At 40.8% G+C, this 23,609-nt stretch overlaps 1 protein-coding gene across 15 annotated transcripts in view; it reads right to left on the reverse strand.

The window, feature by feature from the left end:
- The window catches only part of nrxn1a (neurexin 1a), a 66,862-nt gene that overhangs the window by 27,404 nt on the left and 15,849 nt on the right, over nt 1–23,609 (reverse strand). For 10 of the 15 annotated variants that reach the window (XM_063482804.1, XM_063482796.1, XM_063482803.1 and 7 more), the window contains 8 exons: nt 12,183–12,484; nt 10,954–10,977; nt 8,898–9,059; nt 7,102–7,173; nt 6,599–6,823; nt 5,604–5,751; nt 3,589–3,719; nt 1,253–1,505 (listed from right to left, as the gene is read on the reverse strand). In XM_063482804.1, the coding sequence (XP_063338874.1) occupies nt 1,253–1,505; nt 3,589–3,719; nt 5,604–5,751; nt 6,599–6,823; nt 7,102–7,173; nt 8,898–9,059; nt 10,954–10,977; nt 12,183–12,484 (1,317 nt within the window). The remainder of the gene's footprint in view (nt 1–1,252; nt 1,506–3,588; nt 3,720–5,603; nt 5,752–6,598; nt 6,824–7,101; nt 7,174–8,897; nt 9,060–10,953; nt 10,978–12,182; nt 12,485–23,609) is intronic. The other 5 variants (XM_063482801.1, XM_063482800.1, XM_063482798.1 and 2 more) reach the window with 1 other exon arrangement.

The raw sequence follows: 23,609 nt of genomic DNA on the forward strand, positions 1-23,609 counted from the left end.
GGATGAAGTAAGATATACACAGAGCTAAGGAAAAGAGAGCGATAGATGCTGCATTGCTATGATATGTTTGTCCTATGAAATAAAACATTTTCATATCAACTCCTTTCAGAAAGCCTGTGTGTGAGTCTCCATGTGCATATCTCCTGCTAGATGATAGTACAATCATCACTTGAGACGCATCAGCGGTTATGGCACAAACAACATTTCTTCTCTTCTTCTTGTCTGACTCCCATCTCGCTTCTTCAAACAGGCCTGTATCAGTCCCTCTGCCAATCTTTCCTGCTTTCCATTTCTCCCCCGCCCTGGTCTCATACCATTTCTCATAACTCTCTCTCTCTCTGTCAGATTTTCTTCTCCCATCTCCCATTCCTCCTCATCTCCTCACCCGCTGTCATATGGCGGTTCCAGCCCGGTGAGTCCACCTTCCTCTGTCACAGCTCCTGCTCCCTGCTTTCTGCACACTTCCTCTCCCATCGATTCCCAGTCACTGCATCCATAGCACTCCAATAGTCCTGTCTGCAGCCCTGCTTCTTCCCACCTCTTCTCCTCGACCTCTGTCCCCTCTCTCCTTTCCCACTACTCTTTCTTTGGTACAGAAAATGTGTATTCTTAAATAAACAAAAAATACAGCCAAAGATAGAAAACCTGCACCGTTATTATTTTTGTTGGTGAGCTAGCAGACTCATTTTTTTCATTTTTTATCTTCACCTATCCATACAGTATCTACTCCTCTTTTTATTTTCAGCTTCCTACACTCCATCACCAGGGATTTAGTGCAAGGTAAACACATCGGGACATCTGATTTCAGCATTAAAAAAATTAAATAATGCTTTAGTCACATTTTTATCTACCGTTTACGAGTACACCTTTTTTAATGCACCTATCACACTAATTTAATCTGCTATGAGTGAAAAAGCATAATTCAAAGTCACAAATAACCAAAATTTTTACAACCAAATGATCACAACATATTTTCAGCGGCTGATTTATTTTTGATCTTAAGACTTCTGTGCTTCCACCCCACATCATCTGTCACTCATGCCTTTGGCATTACTCAGTGTTCTCAGGCAAAAAAGCAAATGACAAAGCTGTCATGATGACTACAATTTGCATCATGACATATTATTAAGTTTTCACCCAATGTGGCTGTGCATTGACTTTAATTAACCCTCTTACTCATCTCCATTGTGAAAAGGAGACATTAGCATTTCTCTTGCTCTTCGTCCCCAGCCTCCTACCCTGTTATTCTCACCTCTCTCACAGGAGCGTCCCAGGTAGCCCGTCCCAGAGCAGTCACACACATAGCGATTCCAGCCCTCCCTGCAGATACCGTTGTGCTGGCAGGGGTTGGACAGGCACTGTTTGGGCGGCTCTCTGGAGCATGAGGGCTTCACTCCCACCGCCCTCTGGGCCTCAGCCAGCCGCCGGATGTCTTTGCTCTGCCCGTCCACAAATAGATCTCTGATGCAGCCTACGTACCCGTAGTTCAACAGCGCCGTCCACACCTGAAGAAGAGGATGCCAGTGTTGAGTCATGACTACTGGATATTTGTCAAAACTCTTGCAGTGTGTGTTGCAAAACTAAATACAAACAAATAATGTTTGTATCATCACTGTACAGCTTTTATTTATTTCATCATGACGTATTTTTATTTCTTACACACTTTGCATAAATCAGGTATTGGGGTAATCTTTTTTTTTTTTTTTTTTTTTTACAAAGCACTACATCACGTTAAAAGGTATTAATCTAAAAACAAAAAATTAGTTTAAACTTGGTTGTTTCATCTATAATTACTAAAACCTTTAGCTGAAAATCATTCTCTAAACACTGGTTGCATATCTGTGCTCCAAGACTGCAAAATGCATAAGCTGCATTTTTTAAAAGTTAGTTTAATAATTTTTTTATATACCTATTATTATTGTTAACATAAAAAGTTCCCCAAATATAATTTTTTAAAATCAATTTCAATTATAGGCCCGCCAGTTATTTTCTCAATTAACTGATAAAACATCAGGAAAAACAAATGAAAATTCCATGTCCATGCCAAAAGGAGAAAAAAGTATAAACAACAAGAACATAATAATCAAATAATCTGTATATTTGGGAATATGTTTTAAATGGTAATTTTACCAGCCCAATTCACCCATTCATGCAGCTCTTTAGCCTATGCCTTACGTTTTTCTAACTTTCACATACATGCTCATACTCTGGTGGGTGCAATTTGGAGTTCAGTGTCTTTGGTAAATACTCTATGGCATGTGGGCAGGAAGAGCTAGGGATCAAACCGCCGACCTTTCGATTAGCAGACACAAGTGCTCAGTAAGTTGTTGCTCAGTAAATTCACTCAGTAAGTTGTGGTCAGTAAATTAAATCACTATTGATTAAGTACTGGAGACTTACGGTCAGTTTTACCCTGGAGTTAAAATACTACCAAATTACTAACAATAAGAGGTGAAAGACAGCAAAAGAAATAAAAAAGGATATGTTAAGTCACTCTGTGCTTGACAAGGCTAGATGTTGCCAAGAACAGAGAGCAAATGCTGCAAGCTAAAGAAATTTCTCCAGTTGTGTTAATATATTTGAATGCCAGAAGAAGTGAAGACATGCTGATTGCCATGGCAAATTATTTCGTAATCTGCTGGAGGAAATCAAAAACGACCTGAAACCTTGAACTATAAGAAAGCATTCAATGCAGGTGGAACCAAAATGTTTCTTTCAAACTTTTATTTTTCGCCCTCTGGTTCTTGATTTAAAATTCAAAAGATTAATTTTTCATAAATCTTTTTAAGGCTTTGTGCCACCCAAAAATCAGCTTCATGACATTCAAACTCCCTGCTGTTTTTCACATTTCAGGACCATGGACAGCACACAGTTTTCTCCCCCAGATCACTGCCAACCATACAAGCACTATAAACAATGACTTCTTTTTAGTGTACCTCTTTAGGTCATAGCATCTATTTTAAACTTCCTCTCTGCATGGCACTTTTTTTACTGTGCCCACAATGGTGTTAAAGTTGCTTCTTTGTAAGAAGTGGGGACCTTGCTGTTTTGATGTATTTTAATGAACTTGTGAAACACCTCCTCCGACGCCTCCGATTCTACCGCAGAAAACCTCCACTGCTTCTCGTTGGTCTGTGATGTCATGCTGTTTCCTGGGAGAAACACGCGTAAAACCTACACGTTTGTCAGATTACAAGTAACAGGCTGCACACGAGTTGTTAACAGCTCTCTCGCACATTCTCATCCAGCTTTGGAATGCTGGACTTTATTGAAATGAACTTTGTCAATGTTACAAAAAAAGAAGAAAAAAATCTGTAAATTGTAAGTAGATTGCCGGCAGAATCAGACATTCTGTTAATGTAGGTAAAAAATTTTAATATGGAGGGTTTAGGTTATTCATTATTGTCTGCAACTGCAGCACTTTACTAGAGCTGAAGTTGACATCATCTGCCAGTCCTAAACACCCACACTGACTATATTAAAACACAGGAAAAAGTGAGGAATCAAAGGTTTGATGTTTGCTGGAAATTTTCTTTTAATTATTTGAGCTAGAATGCTTATCATAGCACATGATATCTACACACAAACCTCTGTTGGGAAGATGAGTCCAGCGCGATCCTCAGGTAAACCTCCGAGGTACAAGGTGTCATCCAGGTCCAGGATTTCACTGTCTCCCGGGGCCGTGTATGCTGTTCTTACGCTGTTCACCGAAATAGTTCCTGAACACGCCGCCAGACATCAAAACAACTTCAGTAATTGTTATGACCTTCAGCGTGAACATCCTCATCACAATCACCACTGTCATCACCAGCACCATCACTACCACCAGCACAACTATTATGAGTGCCATCATTATCATCTTTATCATCATCATCCTTGCGCCTCTCTTTGTACTCCTCCTCCTCATCACCACCACCACCACAAATCACAGCTACAATCAGAAGTAATTGAAATTCTACACAGTCCTCAGGTAGTCCCTGTGAGTTAAAAAATGCCACATTTAACATTTTTTTCGCTAATAATATATTTCCTTTTGGAACAGTAACGCACGGTTGGAGCAAACAAATAGGATTCCCACTGAGAGGAAAGGCAGCTTCTACAGACCTCTGTAATTAACACAGAGTTTCAAGCAATAACTATATGCTCATAACAGGCTGGCATATGTAAAACATCCCCATCTGTAATAGAACTGTACAGTACTGTGCAAAAGTATAAAGTCACCCCTCATTTCTTTATATTTTGCTAGGAAAATGGAAAAATAGGAGCACCAATTCATTAAAACACCTGCAAAAATACATGGAAATAGAGCATGTATAAGGCAAAAACAGAGCTTGTACAATTCTAATGAGTTTAAAAGTAAATGTTTGACATGACAACCTTTATTCTTCAACACAGCCTTAACTCAATGGCAAGCTTTCTTTTAATTTCTTTAAGCAGTCTTCAGGAATAGTTCTCCGGGCTTCTTAACCCTTTATTGACCGGCCCTTCAAATTTACCTGTAAAATGGGCCCGCCGGTGGGCCCATGGTCAATAAAGGGTTAAAGGCCACTCCAAACCTCTTCCTTGGATGTCTGCTAACTGTCAGATGCTGTTCAGATGCTGTAGATAGTTTCTTTCCACCTCTTCTTTTGTCCTCACTTGTCCAATTTGTCCCTACACTTTTTACAACGCAGTACACACCATACAGAAACAAAGTTTTTGGCTCTTTTGGGAATCACCTTGTTGGTGCAAAAATACTATTCTATGCCTCCCAAATTGTATTATCTTTGGTATTTTGAGTTGATTAAATTTAAAAACATTTGGAACAAATTATGTATTTTTGCAACAGGCAGCTAATAACCCTACAGATCCCTAAAGATAAAATTTAAAATGGATTCTTTGCTAATTTTTCTGTTATGCATAGACACAACAAATCTAGTGATTCATAGGCCAGTCTTAAATTACTTAACAAAAAAAACAATTCCTCTGACAGTGGTCAAGTACAAGTACAAGAACTGGACTAAAAATAAATTAACAAGCAATGAATGTCCAATGAAAAACTTCGAAAGACCTTTAGAAAGCCTGGGGAAGTGTTGTTCAAGACTTTGCACAGCACTCGATAGACTTACCAGAGAATCTGGGTCCTTAGCAGCAAAGTATAAAGAAATGATGGGCGGCTCAAGACTTTTGCACATAACTGTAACTGTAAAATGATTTTAAGACATTGTGCAAGTATGTTTTACATACCTACTGACAGTAATTGTGACAGAAAGGAAAGGTTTAGAGCAAATGTGATTATGATGTCAAGTAACATTAATGGGTCTACCAGTTGGATACGAAACAGGCCACCAAAAGCTTTAATTTTAGTCTGAGTGTAATTATACCAGCACATGAACAATAAACTTGACAGACCTGCTGTATATGAATTGGGTTAAAATAGTCAAAATAAAACCCCTTAAAGTCAGATTCAATAGAAACAGGTGAATTAAATACATACAGAATGCAGATGGTTGCAAAATTGGTCATGTTAATCTGCTGCTTTCTTCAAAATGTGCACAACTACTTATTATCTGTCAGTTCAACTTTTGCTATTAGCTTCAGAATTAAAAGAGCTGTGATTGTACCTGAGCGTCCGTCTCTCTGGAAGTCAACATGGTACCATTCTCCATCATTGACCTTTCTGTCGATGGCCTTGGTCTTGGTGGTTCCTGAGCCCATGTCCAGCAGTAAGTACAGGTGCCCATCAAGCATCTCAATAGCAAAAAAGTCCACCTGTAGATTAAGCAGAGACAGGTGTAAAAAAACCCAAACAGGAACATTTGTGCAAGCTGTGAAAATGCAAATTATAGTTGCAGGTGTGACATGAGTGCAATTTGTTCAATTTACTTCTTTTTGAATTCTCATTAATAAACTATTCATCTTGAATTTTTAGAAGTGGGGACTTTCGTTTGTTTAAAATCGTAAATCTGCAGCCAAAGCTCAGAATATCAGTCACGATTATAAAGTCACTGTCCTGTTAGAGAGGATGATTAAAGGTAGCCGTTTTAATGAACTGAATTTTCAGATGCAAAATCTCTGTACACATTAATGAGCGACAGGTGCGTTGGAGGAATAAACTTCATTAAAACAGTTCAATTGAACGCCCGCACGCTGTTCCACTTACTGTTCGTATACTTACTAGTGGACCATTCCACCTTCTTCATAAGTAACATCCCTTCATATCTATCTAGATAATCATTCCAACATCCAGCAGACTAAAAAGATTAATAAGATGAATTTAGCCACTCTGCAGTATGTGAGTGGTCAGCCAATAATATTCTACAAAAAATATTGTAAATTAACTTCTGTTCTTCTTCATAAATGGATTTTATAGATGGCTAGATGGACTTTGTACTATTTCATCAGCATTTTGAAAAATGTATACTTTGATAATACCTAATACTTTGTTTTTTTGGCTACACCCCTTCAAAACTAAAGTAACTCATATGAACCTCTGCACTTTGTACTATAGTGACCCAAAATATAGCTGCTAAACATCAACACTGTCATTAAAATTTATTTCCACTTTTCTTACAGCCTGACAGGCCAATATACAGTTAGCCTAGAATGTTTTTTTTACCTTGACGGTTGGAGGTGTGCGCGGATCCTTGCGCTGCTGCTGCCGGGGTTTGCCGTGGCTGAAAAGCATCAGCCCATTGGGCTCTGTCGTCCTGAAGTCAAACGAGATGGATCCCGCCTTCTTCGCTGTCCACTTGCTCAGTGCCACGTAAGACTCTGGGGTGTCAAAGGTCACGGGGTCTAGCGTTGCTACACTCTCACACTTAAAGGACACCACCCCACTTACCTGGTACAGAAAACAGTTGAGTTGTTAAATTGCTGTAGTGACTATCAGGACCAGTATGGTTCCTTTGTAGTCTGAGACCGAAATAAAGCCAGATTCCAGCTGTGAAATGGCTAAAAGATAAAAGCTTGTGGCTACCTCTCAAATATATAATCCCATTTACATCGCTACAGTGTGAGTCTCACAGGGCGAGACATGAGGTTGAGCTACAAAAAGGTGTTTGTGTTTGAGGGGATCCAGCATTGTCTGGCTTGTTGGGACGTGCTGATTAAAGCGCATACCTTCATCTTGGGGTCTCCCTGTTTAGCCAGTCTAGACAGCTCCAACCGTACATCGTTGTTCTTGTACACCACCTTGAGGGGAGAGGATTGAAAGAAAATAATGATATCTGAATGCTGCTTCACTTTTAACCAACACACATAACATTTCTGATAGAGAAATTATTAAAGTAATGCTAAATTCTTATTAGTAAGCTGGGGGAATGTATCTCTCGCGCCGTGTCTCTGTCTCACTATCCCTCTATCTGCTTTCTGCTATCCAAACATTATGTACTAGCACACACAATGATGCTAGACTGTTTCCCTGTAAGGGAGCACACACGTGACAGTTCCCAGGATAACGTTGGGGAAAAATGTATAAAAAGGCTCAGCAACAGTAAGATTGATTAACTTTTGAGCACACATCGATTAATGTTTAACCTATTCAAACACATTTTCTATTCAAATGTTCTGTTGGGTTTTTTATATGAAAGCAAGAACCTAAAGACCAGCATTCACTCCGGCTTCATCTTTTGAAAACTCCCATTTGTCCCTGCCACCTGCATGATTGCTTTTACATCTTCTATTTTCTTTGCTTTACTGTTTCTCTCTTTGCTTTCCCTGACACAGTCCGCTCTCTGACTCAGTGTATAGAGTGTGCTTGTGCTGAGCATTCTGATGTTGAGAGATGAGCACACAGGCTCTGCTTTATTAATCCAGACCTCCTTCTATGACCTGTGAGATACCAAATACTCCTCTGCATTGGCTCTGTGTTTTAATTTTCTGCATGTCAGGTGCTATTGTGTGTGTGTGTTTAGGGCAAGGGGGTGGCTCTTGAACACAATAAGTGCTTCAAACGGTCTTACGGTGTGGGTGTTTATGGGGAGGATTGTGCCTGTGCTGCATCCAATGCACAAAACTGTTACAGCCGTGATTGCTCATGCATATGATGATTCGCAGCATACATCTTAATTTGCTCACATGGATTATCATATCATCGTATTAAATATGTAAATGTGCCAGTGGAGGGTTCACTTTGACAGCGGCAGCCTCATTTAAACATCATCACTCTTAATGAAGCAACACAGAGTGCATTCACTACTGATACAGATAGCTCTCTGTTTGGCACATCATCTGTTGGCTTGTTTGGTTGTTTGTTTATGCCTCTGTGTGAATCTGCTTGAATGAAAGGGAGACTCAGGCAGGGTGTGTATCCGATGGGCATGAGGATGTCTTTGGGAGTTTCGATGTATCAAGCTCTGGGTATCCATACGTATGTTTATTTGCGTGCAGCAACTGTTTCAGCGGAAATATTTGGGCATATAATATTACACCACGACTGTGTTTTCTGTGCATGCATGCATGCATGCATGCATGTGTGCAGTGTGAGTTTTTGTTTCTGTGGTGCTGTGGCCCATTTCAAGCACAGTGGATGGATGGAGCATCTCTGTGGCGTACCTAATTAGCATGTTAGTGCTTAGTGCTGTATCTACTCCTTCAACGACACTCATCACTGATTCTCTCTGATGCTGGGGAGGGTGTGTGCGTGTGTGTCTGGGACTAGTTGTGTGAGTCTGCCAAATGGAAGCATGTCGGTGTATGTGTGCTTTATAAGATATTGTGTGTAAAAATGTTTGTGTGATGCGTGGCAGAAGAAAGAAAGAATATTTATTTTAGTTTAAATGAATATTTCTTAAACCTTAGGTCAAAGCGGACAACATTAAGCACTTAGAAAGACATTTTACACATGCAAAGTTTTATCCTATGCAAATAATTAGTTGTTTTTTTTTTTTTTTTAACCTATCAAACACGCGCCCCACCTCTTTCAGACATCCCATGAAGTTATTGCTGACTGGAGAACCAGGCAGGTCAGCGGTGCTGGGGCTTCCTCCCACGTAGAAGAAGTCATCAGAGCCCAGCATGGTGTAGTCCTCCTGTGTGTAGCCCGTGGTGGTCAGGATGCCGTCCACAGAGATGGTCACCTACACAACAAAGCACAGGGAAAGGACACGCTATATACTCACACCAAAGGCAGCGCTAAGCGCTAGCTAGGCGCTGACCAGCCAAATTAGCCCCCGTTGCTCTGGTAACCAATCTATATGCATTCTGGCAGGGAGAAGGCCTGATTGGTTTTGGGAATTGGCCACTTTGATTCGCAGCAGTTGGATCAGTGCTGGCTGTGTGGTGTAACTGAGTAGTGTCGCCTCTTGGCTTTGCTGATATAACCGGCTTCAAAAATTTGTAACTATGCACTGCTAAATACCGCTCACTCCTGCAGGTAGTGGTACACTCTCATTTTTCTTTTGTGCGCTCTGAGGATTAAAACGGCATAATCTTCTATCTTCAGCCTATTAAGAGCAAAAAGTCTATTGTAAATTCTCTATGCGATTAATAAAGTTTTGCTGAAACCCAAAGCTTCAGGGCCACAATTGGTAGACTGTGTCTCTCGGTACCCAGACTTCAAAGGCAGTTTATTATTCTGTGACTGCATGGTAAAAAATAGACTAAACCATAGTGATTTTGCTAAAAGGTTAGCCTTGTTTATTACAGGAAAAGCCAACTTAACCCATATCAGTGAAATTTTCCAAGTTATGTTTATGGTTCATACTCTTAAGCTGCTTTACGGTCTAGGCAGAAGACGCAATTTGATTTATTTCCTAATATGCTAACAAGATTTTTCCTAAATGCTTTGCCTAAAGTGACACTGGTGCTCTTACAATTTAATCAGCTCATTTTGGTGTGTAATAGCCTGTACAGAGGCTTTTAGGTGTCACTGATATCCAATCTTGTCACACTTAAGTCACCGTTAGTGGTACATTATCACTCTCTGATATTCTACAGTACATTACTGACCATGTCTGGCTGCCCATAAAGGTTGTGAGCTCTTTATTTCCCCACTACAATAAGTTCCCTCTGACTGCTGGTGCTTATCATTGCCAGGCAAACGTGCCCAGCCAGGCAGGTGTTAGTAAGTCTCCGCAGGCATCTTCGTGCTATGCAGTAAGGTGTTAGTACTATTTACTTGTTAGTAGTTGTTAGTTGTTGCACTGCTGGCAGCCACAGAAGTGTTACTTGTGTCAGGCCAAGCTGTGTTGGGTTACTGAGGTCAGGGTTCATGATTTCAATGCTGTTAGTCATTGTGATGATGTTATGTTATTGTGTTGTTAGGGTGAATTGTGATGATGGTGTTAGTTGGTTAGTTAGTGGTCTGGGGGGGGTTTGTTAGATCAGCGAATCAGGATGACAAACACACAGATTTAATGCACACACGCACAGGTGTTAGATGGGTTACGCCTCATTCCACACACATAAATATACAAACATGCAGTCTGTTCCTCTCTCTGCATGCAAGCACTGGCAAAGAGGACACAATAGATAATAAAATACAAAAAAAACCCAACAACATACGACAGGATGAGTTAGAGGCACCATGGAGAACATGCAGTGGAGGATTGGTGAAAAATAAAAGAAAAAAGAATTTAAAAAAAGAAGGGAAGGAACCTCTCTATCCACTTTACGGACCAATTAGAGAGGGGAAGGGTTTTTGAGTCACACCATGCAGGATGGGGGAAGGGGAGGGCTCGTCATTTGCGTGCAGGTGAGGGATGAGCCAATCAGCGTGGGCCTACATGTCAGTCACAAAGTGATGGGGTGAAAATAAAAACAGTAGAAGTAAGGGGGGAAAGGATTTATAGAAAAAAAGTGGTTGGCAAGGAAGGTGGATGTGGGCTTTTTAAGCGTAAAAGATTACCAACCGCATTTATCCTGTTATTGGTTTAGTTTTGATGTCTATGGTTCAAAAGGAAATAGACACGGGGCAAACCCAAACTAAGAAACAATTAGAATGATATCTACCGAACAATGGAGTTTGTTTACCATAGCGTGTCCAATGCCTGAGTGCTTTGTAGGAGAGGGGGAGAAAGGAAAGCAAAAAACTGTGAACAGAACAACCTCGGGAACAAAAAAAGGAAAGCTAGAAGGCCTCTGGTGAGGTTAGTAGGTTGGTTGGAGTGGTTTCGCTAGGAGAAGGGCACAGGTTAGGTTAGTAGAATGAATCATTCCATGGATGGTGGTTAGTTTCACTAGCAGGTTAGTAAAGTTAGTAGTCAAGTTAGTAGTACAGACAGGCAAACGGTAGAGGCAGGGCACAGGTAGGTTACAAGCACCTGGGTGCTAGTGACCCTGTATGTTCTCTAGTCCACTCCCTCGCTCTTTCACTCTCTCAGTCATTCACTCACTCAAACACACAATTGAAAAAGCACTCACCTAGAGCTGAGAGCAGTGCAGGTCTGCTGGTAAAGCCACTGTAAACTAAGACCAAAACCTCAGGTATTTTCTTACTACCATAGCATCACTGCAATTGGACAACAGACCACTGACCATGGTTTCTACACTGTTTAGCTTCCTTCTGCTGACTACAGTCTTTTCAGTCCCGTGTGGCCCTGGAACACCTGCACTGTGGTTCATCAAAGTCAAATACAGAGTGAATCTATTTAACAAGGAGTCAGAATTAATTCTGCAACTAATAAACATCTTCATTTGGTTAATGAGTCAATTATTTCTCAGGCAAACTAAATTATTGTTTTGGCGTAGCCTTTTAGTATACACGTTTTTTTTTTTTTTTTATCATTGCTTCTTCTGGCTTCTCTGCATCTTGTCAGAGAATCAGTGCCACGAGATATGAGGAGTGCTGGGTTGCCCGGACCTATAGCCTGAGAACAATCCTGTACAATAAGAGACATTAAATGCAAAGTTTCTGAAAACCCCAGCTGAGGTGTTTCTATTACATGATTGGTCAGTCGAAACTTCACAAACAAGCTAATAAAATAAAAAAACAAACAAAATCACAGTGTTCTCACATTTGAGAAGCTGGAACAAGTATTTTTTTTATCTTGACATCTTAAAATATTTTCAAATTGTGCTTTATTTCATTCTGCCATTTGCCAAGCATTTTATCACTAAAACTTCCATTCATCCTTGTTATCTTTATGTCCCTCACTACATGACTTATAATGTTTCTTCCCAAAAACCTTATCAGTAACATAAATTGTCTCCTCTCCTCTCTGTTTGGTTGCTCACTCCTCCATCTCCTGTTGTTTGGTTACCTGTCTCAGGTTGCGGGTGACCTTGACGTCATGCCAAGCGTTGTCGTTGAACTTTCCGTTGACGGGCTCCACCAAAGCCTCAAAGGCCCCAGAGCCGAGGTTGATGACAAGTGACACTGCCCCATTCTTGAGCGCCAGGTTGACGTAGTCAGCTGACTTGCCGGTGTGCAGCATGAGGCCATTGCGCTGCAGTGTCTTGAAGGAGAGCGTTATTTCATCACTGCTAGACTGGATGGGGTTGGGCGACAAGTCGTAGCAAAAGTACTCTGAGCCCTTGAAGGTGGCGACGTACTCCTCGCGAGCTGAGAGGCAAAGGGAGAGGAGGAAGAGGGAGAAGAGGAGGAAACAGAAGCATGGAACCATTACGTTGTTGCCAAAGCATTATCATAATGAGTGGTACATTTTCCAAGCTATGTTGCTTCTTCCCACACTGCTCTTCACAAAATGCTCAAAGATGATAAAATGGTGGGTGTTCATCAGAGCCAGCTGAGTAAAACAAAGCTCAGCTGGGCCTGGTTAAATTTGATTCGGATATGCAGTACAAAACATATTGTTTAAGATGCTGAAAATGCTGTTATTGTCAAGCAAAGCCTCACTGATGCCAGCACTTGGAAGAAACACTTCCTTCCATACCTCTAATTGTACCACAGAGTGGTGTGTAAACAAGCTTTGATCATTCATGTGGGTTAGAGATTAAACAGTGTGGATGTGAGGGAGACAGTCGTGAGTCTGTAGCATTCCAAACTCGTTACGAAACCTGCCATCCTCTCTTTTGAGAGAACAGCTGTGCTGGCAGTCTAAAGTGAGGTGCTCTTGTTTGACAACATGGCTCCTTTCATGATGTTTGTTAAATGCCAGAAATGTGTATGTGTCTGCGTATGTGCGTGTGGCGGCAGCAAAGGTTAGGGAAGTTTTAAAAGTGAATGGCAAAAACCGACGATGAAGATGGAGAAGAGCAGCCTGCAAGCATAATGGCAGCCAAAGCAGGCAGGAGTGGCCAATTAGAATTCAGTAACAGGCAGACAGCCAGTAGCAACTTACCTTGCACACCCTTAGTGACCCACAAGGACACTAGACCAAGGTTTTACAATCCATCATACTTAAGCTCGCATTCACTTATCTGCTCTCACACCTACACACACTACTCTATACGCAAGCCAGCAGCAGAACAAATATGCACACCTACGCACACATCCGCAAAAATGATCATACTATCGTGCTGCCATAGACAAGTAGGGGCGACATTATCTGTCTCTTCACCTCCCCCCACTTTCAAAAACATCACCCTTCCTCTGCATCTGCTCCAGCGTTCTCCTCACCACCATCCCTATAGCTCTCACACCTCCCTCCTGGCCTCATGCCACCATTCCTCTCCTCACATCTCACTGGCCTCTTTTTCTCTGCTCTGTGGAGCCTCTGGCATAACCACCATCTTGTAGTTCACAATGACGAGGGGAACAGAGGAGGATTTAGCACACGCTAGGTGAAGCTGGAGCAGGAGAGACACTTGGTGAGGAACCGCTGGAGAGGAGAAGAGGGGGGGAAAGATTGCCATATAATGAATAGACTGAAGTGTAATAGGTTATTAAGGTAGTGAGAGGCAGAGAGAGGAGTGTTGAAATGGAATCGGCCGCACTTGAGTGAATATAACACAGAGAGAATAATGAGAAGGAAAAAGTGAGAATATATCACAATTCAAAGGCCAATTGTGGCAAATTGTCTTTCTTTGCTTTTGTTGCATGAAAAAAAAAATCCAAAGTGTGAATGCCAATATATGAGTGAGAAACAACACATTGTGTTGTGTGATTCCTTCCCTCCCAGCATGTTAATTAAGAGTATGTGTCTGCATGCCTCAAAGAGAAAAAGAAAAACTGCGTGCGAGTTCGCGTTCAAGCGTTTGAAAGTGTAGACAACTATATGCTTTTTATGTGTGCATGAAATGTGCGGGGGTGTGGGTGGGTGCTGGTCTCTGTAAATATTGGTGTATTGCTGTCAGAAAAGCTATTACCAACTCAGGGCCTCGGGCTAGTCTTTACTGAGAGGAGCGAAGAAAAAGGAGACCCCCACACACAAACGTACACAGAAAGACCAGCCACAAATGTTAACACAATCACACATACTCACTCACTCTCTCACACACACACGCAAACGGAGCCAAATGTAGATGAGGTGGCAGAGCGAGAAGGGGTGGGTGCGTGTTGTTCACAATGAGAACACACGCAGCCGTCCAGCAGCATTGTAGCGGTAATTTACAGAGGTGCCATTAGGTTTCAGTGTAGTGCTCCACCATTCTGTTGCTAATTTACAGACACATCATTAGAGCAGACAGGAGCACATAAAGCATCTCTGCATCGATCTGGAAGCTCTGGCCCGCAAACGCTCACTCCTTGTGCTATTACATCACATGCACAACAGACGGGCGCGCACACATTCAGACAGGAAAATGCATATTGGGTGACACAAACACAAGGAAGACGTGCCTGCATGTGTTCACTGTGAAGACACACCTAAAACACACAGAGACGCGCACGCTCTCAAGTGGGCAGGTTGGAGTGGATCTGCTGTAGCTCAGATTAATAGAGTGAGTCAGTATTAGCTCAGAGTAAACAGTGAGACAGACACTGACATACACACCACATGTCACACTTCATCCTGTGGAAAGCACTGTCGATCAAAACAAGCGAGTCGGAGAACGGAGGAATACAGTGAACGAGGGAGAAACAGTCAAATGAAGGGGAAAGAAAAGGAGAGCCTAAGAATGAGAATTATAAAAATGTTCCTTGGGAGAATTTTTAGTACTTTACATTTATTTCTTTTTATTTGTTTAAGTTTGGTATAGGGCTGGGCCATATACCCTAAATTTTTTATTATATCTGAAAATACTATCATTATTGTGATATCATTGCTATAGCAACATAACACAAACTAGCCCAGGCACATCAGAGCACAAGAGCACCATGTCATAATTTAGCATCTAAAAGAGTAGCTGTTTTAATAACCTTCAATCATGAGCAGTGCTTTGCAGAATATGCAAGAAAATATTTCCCCCCAAAAGGTGAAAACGACTCGTTTTACCACTTGATGCAAAAACAAACTGTTGAGTATAACCAGGCTACAAGTAGGAGATACTAGCATTTGGTGATTGGACGTCAACTCAGATATAGGCGCATGACTCCACATGTGTTGTTGGCGCGCTGACTAGTTGTGCTGGATATTTGCACTTGCTAGTTCATAGCTAGCTGCACTCCACATGACAGGAAGGTCACATGGAGTGGATGGAAATTTTAAGCAGCTGGTTTAAAAAGCTTGACCCAAGACACAACCCATCCCAGGTAGAAAATATTTTCCAGTTTTATTATCTGATAATATTTGTGCGGCTTTTGAAAAGTTACAAGGTCAAGTTACTTTAGTTACCGTTCAATAAAAGTGTTAAGATACCTGCTTAACACTTTTTCCAGGGAAAACACTAGCAAAGCAACTTGATTTATGTGGTGTCACTTAATGTACTGCTGGGTCACCACTGTTGCACTATAACGCTGCTGCTACTGCTGCCTTTTTGGTTCAGTAGACTCAATTGAAAAAAGGATGGAAAAATACTTGTCATTAACTTGCATTTAAATGCAGGCTGCTAGCATCAATAAAACGTTCAGGAGTTTTTTCTATTTTGTCAAAAACTACTACTACTAGAAATTTTCTTGAAATATTGTGATATCATTTTGTGTCTATATCAGCCACCCCTACTGTGGGAATTGTTTCTCGTGGGCTGCGTGTTTGGACAGCTAAGCTAAGACTCTGAGGTCACTTTTTGCAGTAACGGTCCTAAATTATACCTGATTAAAGCGAATGAATAGAAGAAAGGAAAAGAAAGCTCTTTAAAGTTAATTGGCTTTGGGTAACTTTAAAGCTAATTAAAGGATATTTCTGAGGAAAACTGTAAAAATTGTTTTTATATCCATTCTTCTTGGTTTTTTTTTAGTCCAAAAAAATTAATTGGCCGTTCATTGTTACCAAATACCAAACATTTGCTGGCCTAAACTTCTAAAATGTTCTATTCTTTGGGTCATATAAATACGTTGGGATTTTACACCACTGAATTTACAAAGTTATTAATCAGGAGATTTCTTTTCTTGGGTGCTGGGAAGCTGTTAAATGTATTTATTTACTATTTTATTTACCACTTTATAAAATAAGTGGTTGCATCAACAATTTTTTTAGCTAAAAACAAAGCAGGCTCTCTTTTGAATTCCTCCAGCTGTGAGCACTGGAGAGACACAGAGTTGTGAAACTTCACGTGTGTACGTAATTCACACAAGCCGACTGTTGGTAGACAGATCCAACAATTATTTTTAATTTCATCTTTTAACCCTCAGTGATCAATAAAATAAAAAAAAAACACCAAGGATGCAGCACTGCTGGGGTTTGTAACTTGTTGAAATATGCAGCAACTGAACAGCAAACTATTGAAAAAATATGCTCTAATGAAGGTCAGTAGGCTAAAACACTTTTCCTGAAGTGTCTTTTTACCAGGAAAAACACAACTGAATCAAAAACAGCTTCCTCCACTGCACCTCGGTGACTAATCAAATCTTCTTTTGGCTGCTCCCTTTAGGGGTCACTATAGCAAATGATCTATTTCCCTTCCTTCACACCCTATCTGTTACATTGTCTCCTGTCACACTAAAGCTCCAGATATTGTAGTACCTACATTTAAAGTCCCTAGTCTCACCTCTACACTCCCAGTTTTCCTTCTGTCTTGCTGCCTCCAAACACACCTTTTCACTGTCTTCCTCCTCAGTAGCAAAGTTTTCACTGGTAACCTACTAACTAGTGGTTGTTGTTAGCCTGGCCCTCGTCTGCTCTGGTTTGGAAATCTTATTGTTCATTCACTTGTTTAATTTGAACAAAGATTATACACTGGGTGCCCTTCCTGATGCAATCCTCCCCGTTAATCCAGACTTGGACAGGGCGCTAGGAATAATATGGTTTATGGGCCCTGTGGTTGGCTCAAATACTTTGAAAAAAATAAACAAAGAAAATGTTCTGCAGCTTACCAAAATATGCTTTTCTCAAATCTTGTTCTAACTAATGGTGTAATGAGACCACTGCAATTACATAAAGACTCTATGCACCTTAAAACAAATTTACACAAGGCGACAAGCATAAAACTTCACAAAAAAAAACAACATACACTTGCCACTGTTATGCAAAAGCCTATCAGCTGAGATTCTCCCATCATCTGTCAGCACTGACAATTAGAAGAGGAAGACAGGCTTTTTTATTGCATTTTCAATTACTCCACTTTCATACCGAGAGAAAGAAAGAACAAAAAACGGCTGACGGTTTGGAAAAAGCTAAGCGACTTCCTGGTAAGCTGTGAAAATATGTCACTATTAATTGATTCCAGCTATCAGTTGAACCTTTAAAGTAAGTCTTTCTACCGCTGGCTGTCAGGGGTGAATATATGTGGGTTGCAAAATGGTCCAAAACACACTCCAGCGACTGCATTTGCAGAAGAAGAGGTCTGTCTAGGAACAGGATAATATGAAAGAAACTTGTACAAAATAATGAAGCAAACTTTGAAGGCTATGCAAGGATTGGGAATAAGCCTAAATGTAAAGATGGAAGGTGATTGGCATTAGTTCTTGAAGGCTATCGTTAAGCTACTGCTCTAATGAATAAAGCAGTCCGTGGGGAGGCGAGGGGGGAGAGGGGGAGCGAGAATAACTGATCTGATGGTTGCTGCTTCAGAGACCAGCTGCAGCTGTACCACCCTTCCAATGATCAAACACACATCAGTTGGATGTTTCTGTGTGTTTGCGTTCTCATGGCGAGTGTGTGTTGCGTTTTTCTGCTCATGTGTGTCCTCAGCATTTCGCACACTAATTTGTCATTTCCATGGCAACCCACTGTTACAGGGGCTACACCAAATATGAATGTGCATGCATGTGTTTCAGAGAAAGAAACAGAGAGAGGGGGGAGAGACAGGAAGAGAGATGGAGAAGGAGGGCGAGAGAGAGAAAGAGTGATTGAGTGAACAGTACATTATCATGGACAGCTGTACTGAATCAAAATGGCGGATGGAGGCTCGGAGCACGTCGGGGGAGCCTACATTATACAGCACCTGATAGAGGGAGCAGGATGGAAAGAAGCAGGGAAAGAGGAAGATGCATTGGAGAATTTGAAAGGAGAAGGAATAAAAAAGAGGGAGCAGGAGACTCATTGAGATGGGCAATGCAGAATGGAAGAGAAGAGAGAATAAGGTAGAAGGAAAGAAAGACGAGACAAGGAAAGGGAGTGGCAGAGAAGGAGGGATGGATGGCTAGAGAGAGGTAAAGACAGAAAAATGCTGGTGTATCTAAATCCTAGTGTAGCAAGCCTCAATCATGGCAGCCCTGTCATTCTGAAGATAGCACGCTGCAGTTCCCTTGCACCTCGTTTTTAGCCCACCATGCAGTTCTGCTATCAGCTCCTCTCAGACTGTCCACACATGCAAATACACATGCACACACACACGCAGCATAAACTCAAGCATCCTGCACGAAGGCATCCCTTCTTAATAACAGACAGGTGGATTAACTATACACTCGTACACTATACAGATAGATGACCAGCATTGGAAATGTATGTAAATGTATGCTAACATATGCATAGTTTCCATATTAAGTTAAAGTGTGAGAATTCATACAGTCGAGTTCACTAAAGGCTGCAAATGCCGTTTCCATCTCTATTCGGTGATATACAGCATCTGGCTTTGAAAGCGATTGGGCTATCACATCACAGCCAAGGGAGCAATACTGTAGAGGAGGATATTACTGTCAGGACACAAGTGACAGATTGCTCGTCTGCAATGTTGATGTCTTATTTCTTTTGTTGTTGTTGTTAAATTGAAAGCATTTATTCCCAGTATGAAATATGCACTTTAAAAATGCTACACCAGCACAGAAAAATACCATACTGACCTAAAAGTGAAGAATAGTGCAGAAACTGTGATTGAGTTGAAAAATCACCAACAATATAGACACCTGTCTGAATGGTTTCTTCTAAATGCTTGTCATTTTTTGCAAATCTTTGGTGATAGGAAGGTTTTATATAACTTCTACAATAGCAGGAATGTAAGACTCACAGGACTGCTAATTAATCTAGTAATGTTGTGATCATTTTTTATGTTATGTCATGTTTACACTTTTTGTTCTTCTGGATATGCAGGGTGGTTTCAAGTGCTTATGTAGCAATAGACCACCATAGCAGAGACTCCCAGTCAATGTGATGTCAGTAAAACAAGTCTTCCTGGAAACATTGTGGTATATGGTACACAAAACTGAAACCTGCTGCTTAACAAATAATGGTCATATATTTTCGTGCAAGTGCTCTGGGTGCATGATATAACTAAAGATTAAATAGATCTCCTTTACCTTCGTACACTATATTAAGTTGGAAGTGCATCCATAGTGTAGTGGTTTACACTTTTGCCTTACAAGCAAAAGATCACCCAGTTCATTACTGGCAGGAGAAAGAAGTGAAGGGCATCCAGCATCAATGTAAAGATGGAAAGTGATTGGCATTAGACCATATCATTAAGATCCTGCTCCAATGAATAAAACAGGCTGTGGCCTGTTGTGAATAAGGGAGTTAATACTGCATTAAGTTGGCTTTTTTTAAACCTTAAGTACAACACTCAAACAAGATAGCAAAATTCACTTGTTTCAGGTTGAATTTTCACACTATTTTCACAACTTTTTTTTTGCAGTGATTCATTGACTTGAAAGAATCAGATGCAACTAAAACCAGGTGTTATCTACATAATCATGATCATCAGTCATAAGAATTTTTAGATATGTTCTAACAGTGAACAGCAGCATTTTATAACTTTTGAGGAGAAAGAAACTTTTGCATTCTTTCGTTGCTGGCATGGATTGAAGAAATGTGTGATAATGTTGGTGCTGCAATTTCAATGACAGGTCAATGCAGAAGCCTGGAGATTTATAGATTATACGGATATGGATGTTGCAAAAACTTAAAAAGACTTTTTGGAGAACGCTTTGAAAGAAATGCCACAATTCCTTTACTGCCAGTTTTGACTTCTTGACTTCTTTTGACTGAGTGGCGGCACCAATCTTTCAGAATACTCCAGCAAGTCTGGCACACCTTTACTGTTAATCATAATCAGTGACAGGGCTGTAGGGACGAACTTGCCATGTTGTTTTATGTTCTAGCTTCTGTGAAGCACTTTGTGATTTTATCTTGAAAGGTGCTATATAAATAAATTTTTACTTTACTTTACTAGTTAGCTCACACAACTTTTGAGGTCAAAGGTCAAAACTTAAGGTTTAGCCAATCCTGTTAGTCGGTCATTGGATACTAGTGCAAAGCTAATAAAAAGTCAAAATGTCTTCATAAAATAAATGATGGTTTTGAGAATGCATTATAATAAATCCAATAACTCTTGGACTTTTTATCTTTAAGCTACCAAAGCCTGCTTAACTATGATTGGTTAAGAAAACCCAAGCTTAATCTGGACCTTAATCTAACAAATCCCAAAATCTTCCCCACCATCAGTTTATGTAAATTCGCATTCAGGTGTATGTCTATAGAGATTATCGTTTACGATACTGGATTATTCATTAATTGATTCCCTGCATGAATGATGGCTTTCTGTTGATTAAGCACTCCATTAATTAGCTCTGATCAAATAATTGAAAAGAAGAGCAGCACATTAAACAGCACTGAAAAGAATCATTATGAGCAGTCCTTTTGTCAACAAAGAATTAAATCTGTAAGAAGATATGAGTCTCCGTGAGTCCCATGTAGTGTATTTAAAACTTATTTAGAATATTAAAAACAAAGGACTGCTTGATTGCCTTTGCTTAATAAACAGCAAATCATCCATGCACCATCCATTAGCGATGAATGGGGGATGGATGGTTTGCTGTTTATCAAACAGAACTGTTATACTAGCGTTTTCATCAGTCAACGTGGTGGAGTGAGCCTATTAAAAGGTCTGAACCCACGGCTGGCGCCACTGAGGAGCCAGACATTTTTTATAGGGGTGGCCAGTGTCAAACCAAACGCCGGGGTGGCACAGAAATGGATGACTCGGTTTTATTGCTATGTGTTAAATTAATGTAGCCTAAATAGTCTTTTTTTTCTTTTCTTTTTCAGGCATTACTTCAATGAAGAAGTGCACTATAGGAGCTTGTGTAAGATATTTATCTTTAATTGTTGATAACGATAAGGCTCATGAGATAATTGCCATTTAAATGTGTCAGAGAAACACTTAGATGGTCAGAAGTTATTAGATGTATTAACAGTTCTACATGTAGCCCCCCCATCAGGATTTGTCATTAGTTGTGCAAGGTGGTCCGAGGGCTAGCCATGCCTTCCCCAGACAACCTCTTGGACAAGCACTGTCCAAGAGGTTGAACAGCCGAGGTACACCCTGGACAGCATCCACCCTAGACAAGGTCCATCTCAGGACTATCGTAAATCATATTAAATTTAACAATGTTTTTGAGAAGATACAATCATTTAAGTGAATTTCTTTGAGATAGAAATAAAAGAAGTAGAGCATAACAAAAATAATACCGTACATCAGAAATCCTTTTCAATTTCCATTTTAAGAAAAAACTATGAACAGCACACTTTTTGCCATTGTGTTCAATCCTTCATATCTTGTCCCTTTTTGTTCCTTTTATCTGTGTTCATCGCTCTCTCTCTCTCTCTCTCTCTCCGTCTTGCTCAAATTTGGCCTTCTCTTTGGTACCCAGGGAAACTGGCTTGTTTCCATGACAATGTCTTCAGGCAGAACAGTGTATTTGTCTTAAGCTGGATAAGATCAGAGTCAGTTTCATCCCTTTTAGACACACTCACACCGGCATGCAGACAAACACATGCAGTACATACAACATGGCACATATGCACAGTAGAGTGGAAGAGCACCAGAATTAGAAAAATGTGTAAAAAGCAGACAATTGGCAGCATTTAGAGAGGATGTAGATCCACACACATGCTTTAACATCTCTCACACACACGCACACCTAATGAAACCCTCTTGTGGCATGTTGTTAACAAATAACAAGCACATAAAGAGCTCTTTTTATAAAGGTAATGTGATGGGTTTTTAATGAACACTGTGGCTATTTTAATTGTCATAGTTACGCCAGACAAGTGCCACAAGTAAATGAGTGTTTGTGTATGCATGCACGATTCCTTTGAGTGTGCGTATGCTCGTTCATGTGTCGTTTTGGCAAAAAGCGAAGAAATGAACTTCAAATGCCAGATGGGGTAGTGAAGTGAATCGCCAATTGGGCCGCTACTCTCGGTTCCCACCCAGGCACAATAGAAATTGCTAAGACAAGTAAGAAACAATTGGAGCACCAAGTACCCTGTTTCTTTCTCTTTCTTTCTAAAAATGGAGTGTGTGTCTGAGTGTGTGTGTTCGATGAGGTACGTGCATCAGTGATGAATACCATGCCGGCTGATGCGAGGCTCTGTCAAGTCGGGGAGCCCAAGGAGAGATGCAGCACTCCTGCTGAGAAACGCTGCAGTCTTATCTCCCTTCCTGTCTCCCCGTGCGTCGCCGACCTTCTCTTTCCACCTCTCTTTTCCCACTTTCTGAATGCGCTCCTATCTTTCGTCACCATCACTTTTCTGCACTCCTTTACCCTATCCCATCCACCCGTCCTCCCACCCTCCCTTACATACTCATTGCCAGCCTCCGCTCTATCTTTCCCCTTCATCCTCTGCAAATGGAGAGTCCGTTTGATGTCTTTATTTTTAGGCCATTATAGGGTGCTTCGGCTTTGCGTGTTCCCTAATAGCGTTGCGGTGAATGCTAAAAAATGTAAATGTGTACGCTTGCTAACGAGCTGGTAATTGCATATAATTACCAGTAAAAGTATACATTTAGCAGTGGGATTGCAGCACATTTCCCATGTTGAATTCAGTAACTGCATCTCCCTGATAATGTGGGGGCTGAGCTCTGTATGTGGTGCTGTGACTTTCATTACAAGAACTGCATGGGTGTTAAGCATTAATGAGTATTGTAGTACAGTAGTGTAATGGGTGTTAGTAGTGGAGAGTAGAGGCAGAATTAGTCCCATTAGTGGAGAGTTTATATCTGGGATAATTGTCAATTTTCCAATAAAAACTTTGCTGCAATTGCTTTACCATTGCTGATTGCTAGAGGGCGCACAGTTTCTTTTTTCACAGCTCAAGATGAGGCCATCAGGAAACAAAATCATGCCAGTCAGTAAGGCAGGCAGCCAATCATCAGATTCTTGCCTTCTAACACTAAGCATCTCTCTCTCTCACCTCGAGTTGGAGGCTGCTCACTTGCCCGTCTTGTTAATTATGTAAGCCTTACAACATCAGCGGCTAATGTGCGTCTGATGAGTATCTTTCATTCATTGTACTTTGCTAGGATTAGCC

Source organism: Pelmatolapia mariae, linkage group LG8 (genome assembly GCF_036321145.2).
Source record: "Pelmatolapia mariae isolate MD_Pm_ZW linkage group LG8, Pm_UMD_F_2, whole genome shotgun sequence".
Lineage (NCBI taxonomy): Eukaryota > Metazoa > Chordata > Actinopteri > Cichliformes > Cichlidae > Pelmatolapia > Pelmatolapia mariae.